The sequence below is a fragment of the Ctenopharyngodon idella genome, chromosome 15 (assembly GCF_019924925.1).
Source record: "Ctenopharyngodon idella isolate HZGC_01 chromosome 15, HZGC01, whole genome shotgun sequence".
NCBI lineage: Eukaryota > Metazoa > Chordata > Actinopteri > Cypriniformes > Xenocyprididae > Ctenopharyngodon > Ctenopharyngodon idella.
In genome coordinates, this window is record NC_067234.1 from 25,826,083 (window position 1) to 25,837,959 (window position 11,877).

An 11,877-nucleotide genomic window follows, 5' to 3' on the forward strand; every position below is an offset into this window, starting at 1 on the left:
TATTTTTACATATGAAGGTAATTGGTAAGGATGAGAAGATGTTGGCAGGCAGGCTGACCATTAAAAATACCCAACTCCTCCCCAAATTTCTAGGCCTTGATTTTTTCTTTAAACAACCAGTGGCTTTTTGAATTAGAGGAAGCTAGCTTTTCTTCCTCAGGAAACTTGCAGAGGAAACAAAGAGAATTGGAGAGCCCATTTTGCTACAGAGACTGGACTGGATCTTTTCTGTTCCAGAAGTACAGAACTAACCTGGACCGGTGGCGTGGTAGGAGAGGGGGTTCGGTTTTGGTCGGTCCGGTGGGGATGGACACCTTTCTGACCTCATTTGGACTGATGCTCATGTGTGTCCAGTGCTCAGCTCAGAGTCTCAATCCAGCCGGGAAAAATGTCTGCCTCAGTATCAGGTACTGGCTCAGAATTATGATGAAGTATCTTTGTCTCAGATATTTCTCCTAAAATTCTTCAGGAAAAAAATATAGCAAATGTTTCACTGTTCTTCATAAAGTAATAATAGAGAACAATAAATGAACATGAATATAGACAACTTTAAAGTCTCAATTCGAAATGTTTGATCAAATTAAAAATCATAGATATTGGGACATTTTTAGATCATTTTGAGAGACTACTGAAATCTCTTCTAAAACTCTATGGTATTACGTCTTCAATTTTTCTCAATTTAATCTCATTACTAATCACTAGAAACAGTCGAGATCTTCTTTGTTTTGTACTTCCTAAGAGGTTTCTTATGTTATGAACCCATTTTATTTGTCTCTCTATCCTACTTATAAACTGTTTATTTCTTCTATTTATTATGAAAGTAGATTCAATACATGTATGGTAGCCTAGGCCTATATAACGTCCGCTATATTTTCTCAAAAGGGATTCTTCTCCCACATGTTGCTCTGGATGGGGCCAAAACGGTGATGAATGCACTATCCGTGAGTACTGAAACCATCTGTAGATGTAGTTTAATACAAAATCTATTACATTGTTGTTTTATTGATGATACACAAGGCTTGTTTCCCGTGGGCTTGTAGATGTCAGCAGTTTTGTGAAGCTGGGGTTTCAGTTCTTGTTGTCTATAAGTCTCCCTTTTTGTTTTCTCAGCCCTCTGTGAGGGTGAAAGAGCCTGTCTGCACGATGAAGTGTGTGTTCACCCTGGATTTTGTCGATGTAAACCTGGATTTTACGGGTACCAGTGCAAAACCCGTGAGTAATATCATTATCACCTAGGTTTCTGTTTTCAAGACTGCCTTTTGCAGATGTATAGCTGTGGCCTTTAGGTTTGACATTCAAACAATATCACACGAGCAAGAATGCCTGATAAAAGTGTGATGCTGCTTTGTATGAACAATTTAATATTGAATTAACCTAAATAGCCTTAATTGAGTCAATTAAAGTAGTTCCAAAGCAAAATCAACCTGTTACCAACAACATACAGTAGTGATGAGAGAAACAAAGCTTTTTGAAACTGAATCAATTGAACCAACAGTGTCACAAAATAATTTACTGTTTAGAAGCACACAAAACACACAGGCTGTCAGCACCTGCTGCTCAAAACTGTGCAAATGCAACAAAAACTTAGCCCAAACATGTATGACACTTTTTAAAAACCAATTGCTATTTGTTTTTATTAAAGAGTTATCTATTAAATGTAATCTACATTAAATACCATTAAATATAAATTAAATACCATTAAATATAAAGTTTCTGTAAAATTTGTATTCTTTTATAATATTTGTTTTTTGTGTTATTAGATAGGGCTTTTTTTTTTTTAACAAAAATAAAAATATTTGTAAATGTTTCAAAGCTTCATGAATCAGTGTACACAGAGTAGTGGCGTTCCTGAAAGGGTTAGTTCACCCAAAAATGAAAATTCTGTCATTTATTACTCACCCTCATGTTATTCCACATCCGTAAGACCTTCGTTCATCTTCAGAACACAAATTAAGATGTTTTTGATCAAATCCGATGGCTTAGTGTGGCCTGTATTGACAGCAAGATAATTAACACTTTCAAACACCCAGAAAGCTACTAAAGACATATTTAAAACAGTTCATGTGACTACAGCGGTTCAATCTTAATGTTATGACGCGACGAGAATACTTTTTGTGCGCCAAAAAACCCCAAAATAACGACTTTATTCAACAATATCTAGTGATGGGCGATTTCAAAACACTGCTTCATGAAGCTTCGAAGCTTTACGAATCTTTTGTCTCCAATCAGTGGTTCGGAGCGTGTATCAAACTGCCAAAGTCACGTGATTTCAGTAAATGAAGCTTCGTTTTGTCATAAGTGTTTCGAAACATTTCAAAATTTCAGTGGTTCACCACTGGGGGGTGTGACTTTGGCAGTTTGGTACAAGCTCCGAACCACTGATTCAAAACAAAAGATTCGTAAAGCTTCGAAGCTTCATGAAGCAGTGTTTTGAAATCATCCATCGCTAGATATTGTTAAATAAAGACGTTATTTTGTTTTCTTGGCACACAAAAAGTATTTTCGTCACTTAATAACATTAAGGTTGAACCACTATAGTCACATGAACTGTTTTAAATATGTCTTTAGTACCTTTCTGGGCATTTGAAAGTGTTAATTATCTTGCTGTCAATCTATGCTCACTGAGCCATCGGACTTTATCAAAAATATCTTAATTTGTGTTCCGAAGATGAACGAAGGTCTTACGGGTGTGTTATATATATTTTATCATATATATATATATATATATATATTTTTTTTTTTTTTTTCATTTTTGGGTGGACTGTGTACACCTTTTAGGAAAAGGCGTTTTAAGCAAATTTTACAGGAATACTAAGGGGGTAAACTAATATGTTGAATTAATGATTCAATGCTCACTTGTGACATTAGTTTGTTGCCACCTACTGGTGTAATTATGTAATTGATGCAATAAAATTCGAGAACAGGAACTAACTGTTCTATAAAAATGATCTCTGTCCAAACAAAACTGGATAAATGTTCCTTTCTAACATTGTTAATATATTCTTACATAATATTCATATTATTTTCTATTGTTTTCATTGTATGTAGTACTGTGTTTCTAGTTCTGATTGGAATTCTTATTTCTCCGCAGGTTGTCCTTCTGAATTTTGGGGGGCGGATTGTCGTGAGCTTTGTCCCTGTCACCCTCATGGGCTCTGTGACCCAGTCACAGGTGAGTGCTCGTGCCTGCCTAACCGCTGGGGCAACCTGTGCCAAAACAGCTGCAAATGTACACGTCATGGGAAATGTGACCCTGTCTATGGCAACTGCACTTGTGAGGAGGGCTGGTGGACATCCACTTGCTCCAAAGTCTGTCAGTGCCACCTCGCTACATCCACCTGTGACCAAGCCACAGGCCGCTGCTTGTGTAACGAGGGCTACTGGGGCCAAAAGTGCAGCCTGCGATGCAACTGCTACGTGTCCCCCTGCCTGCAGCGCACAGGGGAGTGTCAGTGTCTGCACGGCTGGTGGGGTCCATCCTGTGACCGCCGTTGTAATTGTAATCTCAACCATGCCGACTGTGACTTGCAAACTGGCACCTGTTTGTGCTACCCGGGTTACAAAGGCTCTGTCTGCAATGAGCCTTGTGAGAGTGGAAAGTACGGCAGTGGCTGTAAGAAGAGGTGAGTGAAAAGGCAAATTAAAGGGATATTTCATGATATAACATGAATTTTTTGGTTCATCCATGATTTCTGTGTTCTCCTATCTGTGTGTGTGAGTGTAGCTGTGGACACTGTGAAGGGGGCAGGTCTTGCTCTAAACAGGACGGCCTGTGTGATGCTTGTGCACCAGGGTGGAATGGCACTCGCTGTGACCAGAGCTGTCCTGCAGGTTATTATGGCCATCACTGCCGAGAGGTTTGTCCGCATTGCAGAAATATGGACCCATGTGACCCTGAAACTGGAGAATGCTTACAATGTGATCCTGGCTGGACTGGACCAAGGTACAGATCTGTTGGGATTCAGCTCTGAAAAGAACACCCTATTGTCTTATTTACTGTGGCAAACTACAGTGGTCTAAAAAGGACATTTAAAAATGTGTACACTTAAAGGGTTAGTTCACACAAAAATTAAATTTCTGTCATTAGGTACTCACCCTCATATTGTTCCAAACCTGTAAGACCTTCATTCATCTTCGGAACACAAATTGAGCCGGCGTTCGGATGTAAACATGGAAGCTCTGCAATGCGTTCACTGCACCAACTGTGTAACAGACTGACAGGGAAGAGGAAAAATTGTTGAATAAAGTTGTTGTTTTTGTTATGTTTTTGAGCATAAAAAGTATTCTCGTCACTTCATAACATTAAGGTTGAACCACTGCAGTCACATGGACTATTTTAACCATGTCTTTACTACTTCTCTGGACCTTGAAGGTAGTAATTTCATTGCTTTCTATGGAAGATAAAAAAAAAAAAAAAAACCTCTTGGATTTCATCAAAAATATCTTAATTTGTGTTCCGAAGATGAACGAAGGTCTTGTGGGTTTGGAACGACATGAGGGTGAGTAATTTAGTTGAACTAACCCTTTAAAGGTAGGGTCATTTTTGGAAAGGCTAGCAATAGTGAGCTAGCTTTGAAAACATAAGATCCCACCCTCCCTTCAGAGCGTCTCCAAACAAAGCCATGCCAAGCAAAAGCGTCACAGGAGACGCCTTTAAACTACCTCATGTCTCAAAGCACATAACATTACAATAATAATGAATGTAAACAACTTAAAAAGCACTGACCTGTACCACCTGACTGCTGCAGATTCATTTCGGTGTTGATAGTGCTGCCATTGAAACCCATAAATTCGAGTCATTAACCGCTCTGATATAACGTCACAGGTTTCCATCTCTTCCAAATTACGCAGCATAAGTTCGTTGTTTTGATTCGGTAGGAACTGTAAAAGGTGGCTGCTGTTTGTTTGCGGTGCTCGTGACTGGCGTCTGGTCTATCTAACTGCATAGCATGAAATGCGCTGATGAGGTATGAAAATAAATACGTTGACAGGCAAGTACGACATTCTATTTCGGCAAACATTTTATAGTCCTACGTCTTCCACAGACAATATAAATACATTTAGACCACTTGACTTAGTGACTGATCAGAATGTGAAGAGACATTCAACCAGCATAACAAAAAAATGTTTTTTAAGGAAATCACCTAACATTACCCTGCCTTATTTAATCACATTAGATGATAAACCTTGTCGCAGAAATATCTAGTTTATTCATGAATATCTAGATCTCCTGGCTGAAAGAAATACAGCGTTACTAATATTGTCTGATTTACAAACTAAAAGGTTTTTTCGAGATGCATCGGCGCTGTGCAGACCGATCGTCGTATGACATCAAAGTACCGCGAGAGCGATGCTTTGATGTAATACGCCAATCGGTCTGCGCGGCGCCGATGCATCTCGAACTCGTACGAGTTGGTTATTTTTAGTTAATTGACAACATACAGCGTGACCCATGTAGTCTGGTTCACAAACGACTCTTATGAGTTGTTTATTTTTAGTGAATCATAAACATCATACAGTGTGGCCATTGTAGTTTGATTCACGAACAAATGACTCTTATGAACTGTTTCTTTATAGTGAATCAACAACATACAGCACACAACCAGTATCTCGTTCACAAATAAATGACTCCAATGAGCCAGTCCATTTAATAGTTCAAGAAGATGAGTTATAGGTTTTAAAGTCTGAAACACTGCATGGCATAATTTACAGCAATGGAGGGTATTTCTTTCATATGTAAGCAAACTTGATATAACTGTAGCCTACCTAAATGTAAATGTACCTAATTAATATGAATGTAATAGAACGAAAATGGAATTGAACTGAATTGGGAAATCTAGCGATACCTAATTAAAAGAAAAACATTATTATACAGCAATGAAAATCATTTTAAGTGTGGCTTAAATGTCCCAACACTATTTTGGGCCACTCACATATTGTTTTTTTTTTTTTTTTTCTTGTGTGCATAATTCATAATTCAATCTAACTGCTGAGCTGTCTTAAATTTCGACACAGGGTGGTTTTATATCTTAGTTGACTTTATTTTGGACTTCTCCCTCTCTGCAGATGTGACAAACCCTGCACAGATGGTACTTATGGAGATGGCTGCCGCTTCCTGTGTAAAACCTGCAATCATGGCCACTGTGACCATGTGACAGGAAGTTGCATTTGTCTTCCTGGCTTCCAGGGTGAGAGGTGAGAGTACAGTGGTATTTATAGGTTGTTTTTAACTTGGTATAAGATTCAAATGAGTGTCTCTCATCGTTCAATCTGTTGTAGCTGTAACAGCTCATGTCCTCTTAACCTGTATGGCGTCAACTGCTCCTCCACATGTGACTGTGGGAATCATGCCTGCCATCCAGCCACAGGGGCTTGTCCAAACAGTATGTACAGACACCACATTTGGTTTTCACAGCTGGTATCCGCATCCTCCTCATCCATTTTTTTTGTATGTGATTTTTATGCTAGGTAGCAGAGCAGGTCTCTTAGCAGGGCTTTTGATTCCTCTGTGCATTTTAATACTCGCCTTGTTATTCTGCTGCTGCTGTTGCGGCGGGCCAATCGAAGGGAAGGAAGGGTATGAATTTGTTATCTGGCAGCTGATATAATACAAAATGTTCCTCTAATTTTGTAAACAGTAAGAAAATCTTTTGCTAAATCTGTCTTTCAGAGTGGCGGTTGGGGATGGGAGCCCTACAGTCCGCATGAAGCATCATGTTTATACTGTGTTGGCCAACATGGGTTCAGCCATGCCGTGCATGACTCTTTGGTCATCTGGTTTACCCAGGGTTACAGGTAATGCATCTATTTTCATTTGCAGCTGTCACTGAGAAACATATGCAAGTGAGATTGTGTTTTGGTGAAAGTAAGTGGACTTATAATGTTCTCTGCTGTGTCTTCAGTCTCTCATCATGATCCTGAGCTCACATTTAACCACAGCTTCATTGAGCAGCCATCATCCGGCTGGGTGACTGATTCATTTGAAACTGATGATGAAGGAGAGGCCATCTACTGTGAACCGCCCAGGGAAGGTAAAATAGTTATATTTCTAATCTCAATCTCTTTCTGTAATTTTTACTCTGTAGTTATGGCTGCAGCTATGGGTTTTGCCTTGGCTGTTCTTTTTAGTTGTTATTGTGAGCTCCCATAAGACAAACCCCAAATGAGATCTCTTTAATATATCAATTATATTTAATAATATTTGATATGTTATACATATGCACGGTACCATTCAAAAGTTTTATTTTTGAAAGAAGTCTCTTATGCTTACCAAAGCTGCATTTATTTGATCAAAAATACAGTAAAAACAGTAATATTGGGAAATATTATTACAATTTAAAATAACTGTTTTCTATTTTATTGTTTTAAAATGTAATTTATTTCAGTGATTGCAAAGCTACATTTTCAGCATCATTACTTCAGTCTTCAGTGTCACATGATCCTTCAGAAATCATTCTAATATGCTGATTTAGTGCTCAAGAAACATTTATTATTATCGATGTTGTGCCTCTTAATATGTTTGTGTTATGTTTATGTTAACATTTATCTGAAATATAATATTTTAATGTATCCTTGCTGAATAAAAGTACAGACCCCAAATTCATAGATTCATTATTTTAGAATCTGCACCAGTTTTGCATTTATTCCACCTCTGACTGTTCACATTGAAGCCACATTGCAAAAATGTCACATTTAGTATAATATTTGTTATTCACACTGTCATAAAACACATCTGTGTAACTTGCTATGTTTCCATCCACCTATTTTTATGCACATTTTGAGATATCCCATGAAAAAAACACTGGATGGAAACAGCAAGATGTGCATAAATTTTAAAAAATGTGCATAAAAAGGTATGCACTTAATCCTATTGCAGCAACTTCCATTTTTCTTAGAGTTTTATGCGAAATTTTGTGCACAAGTTAAATTTGCATCTTGGATGGAACCCTAGCTATTGTGAGAGAAGAAAGTCAGATTTACACCATTTTCAACTGCAGTGTAAAAATATATATTCAGAGCAACTTCTGAGCAATATACTGATTCATATTTACACATTCTCTCACAGATGTTCTTACAGTGGCTAGTGGAGAGCTTCAGGAGCTGAACTCCAAGTGTAACTTCTTCCCTGACCCATCAACCTTCAGCAGCGAGGACATGTCACAAGCTTTTGGTATCCCTCGTACTTCTAGCATTGCCAAATCCAAACGACCTTCAGTCTCTTTCGCAGAGGGCACAAAGTTCAGCCCTAAAGAGCGCCGTAGCTCGACCCAAGATCTGCCAGGAGCTACTCGGAAACCCAAAGCCTGGGGTGTGCTGATGATCTCTGCCCTGCAAGGAGGACAGGGAAACCATAGTGAGATAGAAACAGAAAAAGAAGAAAAAAACAATGAGGAGAACATCTCCGCTGAGGAGCAAGCAGCTGCCTCTGAAACATCACAATCCGACTCGGAAAGATATAGTTCTGGCCCACTCAGGACTTACCTCACTGTGCCCGGTGGGAGACGACGCACACTTTCCAATACCAAGAAGAACACCCAGCCATCTGATGGCAGCCAGGATGCAGATTCAGAGAAGTTAACAACTGTTTATGTGACTGTGGGTAAGGCCCAAAAGATGGCTAAACAAGAGCCTCCTTCGGAAGGGCCCGTTCAGGCGATGCTGCGCAGACTAGGCAGCCTCCAGAGACAAAAAGAGGAGGCCGCTCAGCCCAAAGGCAGAGGGCAGGCGATTGCCAAGCCCCCGCGGAGGAAACTGGGGGCACGGGCCAGTGCCTGGGAGCAAACTACTGGGTCAGGCCAATCAGAGGTGGTCATGAGGAAACCTAGTCGCAGGAAACACAGCTCCCTCAGCTCTCCCTGCACAGTAGGGGCAACAGACTTTCCTCAGGAGAACAGCACTCCCAAGCGGCCCTTGTCCTCTATTTTAAAAAGTGTTCCAGAGAGCGAAATGCTCCACAATTTAGGGGTGGAGCAAGACACTGAAGTAGATTGTGAGACAGAGACTCTGACAGACCACGCTTATGAGACTGTGGCTCCGTCTGATGGGGTCTCCACCTCTTCAGAGATTATTATTAATGAAACAGTTATGGACCAAGCAGAAAATGAGCCGAGTTATGAGAATGTTTATGTAAAGCATTCATAATATTCCTGAACCTTAAAGCAATAATTCCCTTTTAAGTAGTACTGTATGTAAATTTTGCATAAACTGCATAAACATATCTACATCAAAAATTTTGTTTGTTCATATAGTTTCATTATAATTTCCATTAAATTGTAACTTTTAAGTTTAAAGACTTACTTTATTTTTTAGATACATTTTAAAAATATTTGATCAGGATGCTGCCCTCATAATCCATACGTAACTGTTTACATAACACTGTGACATTAAAAACTTTTACATTGTTACAAACATTCTTTTTCAAATAAATTATGTTCTTTTGAACTTTTTCACTCATCAAGAATCCTGAAAAAAAACCAAACAAAAAAAACAATTTAAAGTCCCCCTGTAGTTAATAATTTTATCCCTTAAAAGATCTTTCATCGCCAAAGTGACACATTTAAACATTTTTTTTCCTGTGAAAAAAATTCTTCATGCTTTAAAATAGCTTGAATGTAAATCTACACCCTTGCCTCATTTATTATATGTGGATATATGAATATGCTAATTAGCCCCGCCTCCACTCACTCGCACGAGCTCAAGAAGAGATCCACACTGTGAACTTACTGAGGTAAAGCTGCACGAATGGTAGCCTATCGCTTTTTACAACGGCAGACACATGAAGGTAATTAATATGATTTGCCTTTTGCTTGACTACATTATCAAACAGCTAATAATGTGTTGCTAATGTTACACAAACCATGTTCCGGTTCGCGAGTGAAACAGCTGTCTTCTAACAATCAGTATCCTTAGAAACGCTTTGAACACCTTAACGTCAGTGGAGAAAGGCATATAGTTCATCATAACATCGTTATATACATCATACACCCGCTGTTATTACCAAATCTACCCGATTTTTTATATCAACAGAAAAATATATCGGTATATATATATATATATATACAGGTGCATCTCAATAAATTAGAATGTCGTGTAAAAGTTCATTTATTTCAGTAATTCAACTCAAATTGTGGAACTTGTGTATTAAATAAATTCAGTGCACACAGACTGAAGTACTTTAAGTCTTTGGTTCTTTTAATTGTGATGATTTTGGCTCACATTTAACAAAAACCCACCAATTCAATATCTCAATAAATTAGAATACTTCATAAGATCAATAAAAAAAAAAGGATATTTTAAACAGAAATGTAAGGCTTCTGAAAAGTATGTTCATTTCTATGCACTCGATACTTGGTTGGGCCTCCCATTACTGCATCAATGCGGCGTGGCATGGAGGCAATCGCCTGTGGCACTGCTCAGGTGTAATGGAAGCCCAGGTTGCTTTGATAGCAGCCTTCAGGTCATCTGCATTGTTGGGTCTGGTGTCTCTCATCTTCTTCTTGACAATACCCCATAGATTCTCTATGGGGTTCAGGTCAGGCGAGTTTGCTGGCCAGTCAAGCACAGTAACACCATGGTCATTGAACCAGCTTTTGGTACCTTTGGCAGTGTGAGCAGGTGCCAAATCCTGCTGGAAAATGAAATCAGCATCTCCATAAAGCTTGTCAGCAGAAGGAAGCATGAAGTGCTCTAAAATTTCCTGGTAGATGGCTGCGTTGACTGTGGACTTCAGAAAACACAGTGGACCAACACCAGCAGATGACATGGCAGCCCAAACCATCACTGACTGTGGAAACTTCACACTGGACTTCAAGCAACATGGTTTCTGTGCCTCTCCACTCCTCCTCCAGACTCTGGGACCTTGATTTCCAAATGAAATGCAAAATTTACTTTCATTTGAAAAGAGGACTTTGGACCACTGAGCAACAGTCCAGTTCTTTTTCTCCTTAGCCCAGGTAAGACGCTTCTGACGTTGTCTTTGGTTCAGAAGTGGCTTGGTACGTGAAATGTGACAGTTGTAGCCCATTTCCTGAAGACGTCTGTGTGCAGTGACTCTTGATGCACTGACTCCAGCTTAAGTCCTTTTGAAGCTCCCCTAAGTTCTTAAATCGGTTTCGCCTGACAATCTTCTCAAGCCTGCGGTCATTCCTTTCACTTGTACACCTTTTCCTACCACACTTTTTCCTTCCAGTCAACTTTCCATGAATATGCTTTGGCACAGCACTCTGCGAACAGCCAGCTCTTTCAGCAATGACCCTCTGTGGCTTACCCTCATTGTAGATGATTGTCTTCTGGACAACTGTCAAGTCAGCAGACTTCCCCAAGACTGCTGTTGGGATTACTGACCTAAACCCAGTATTTATACCCTGAGAATGGTAATTTAATAGAACTTGAAATTAAATATTCTAATAATTTGAGATACTGATTTTTTGATATTGATGAGCAGCCAGCTGTAATCATCAAAATGAAAACAAAAAAGTCTGGAAATATTTTACTTTATGTCTAATAAATCTAGAACATATTTAAGTTTTACTTTTTTAATTAAATTACAGAGAAAAAAATAACTTTTTCATGATAAGAGATGCACCTGTATTCTCAAGAGACTCTCCTGCTTTAGAGCGGTCATAGTTAATGATATGCTAAAGCCCGCCGGCACGTTGACATGATTGGTTACAAGGGAGTTTGTGACGTCAGAAATACCAGAGATTTCAAATCGTGGGTTTGAGACTGTCTTTTTTTCACTGCAGTTTTAAATGGAAAATACTCAGCAATGGTGTTGACTTATGAATTTGCACATGATTTGTCTTGAAGCATATTAAAAACACCACATAGACATATAACAACATTAAAAACTTGATTTTCACCACACCTCATTTGAAT

The 11,877-nt window shown here is 38.9% G+C and overlaps 1 protein-coding gene across 1 annotated transcript; it reads left to right on the plus strand.

Moving 5' to 3' along the window:
• The first annotated feature begins 152 nt into the window (after nucleotides 1-152).
• scarf1 (scavenger receptor class F, member 1) lies at nucleotides 153-9,441 on the plus strand. Its single transcript, XM_051861624.1, has 11 exons — nucleotides 153-407; nucleotides 883-941; nucleotides 1,111-1,212; nucleotides 3,092-3,623; nucleotides 3,725-3,943; nucleotides 6,067-6,195; nucleotides 6,280-6,383; nucleotides 6,469-6,577; nucleotides 6,671-6,795; nucleotides 6,903-7,031; nucleotides 8,066-9,441. Exons 1-11 carry the CDS (start codon nucleotides 307-309, stop codon nucleotides 9,139-9,141), a joined length of 2,685 nt encoding a protein of 894 aa, XP_051717584.1. The 5' UTR covers nucleotides 153-306; the 3' UTR covers nucleotides 9,142-9,441.
• The last annotated feature ends 2,436 nt before the right edge of the window (nucleotides 9,442-11,877 follow it).

What these genes read in the sequence shown, in the direction of transcription:
- scarf1 (XM_051861624.1), top strand. Translation starts at nt 307, where the DNA reads ATGGACACCTTTCTGACCTCATTTGGACTGATGCTCATGTGTGTCCAG. An exon ending in AATGTCTGCCTCAGTATCAG is followed by an intron (nt 408 to 882) that starts GTACTGGCTCAG and finishes TTTTCTCAAAAG; the next exon opens with GGATTCTTCTCCCACATGTT. An exon ending in CCTGGCTGGACTGGACCAAG is followed by an intron (nt 3,944 to 6,066) that starts GTACAGATCTGT and finishes CCCTCTCTGCAG; the next exon opens with ATGTGACAAACCCTGCACAG.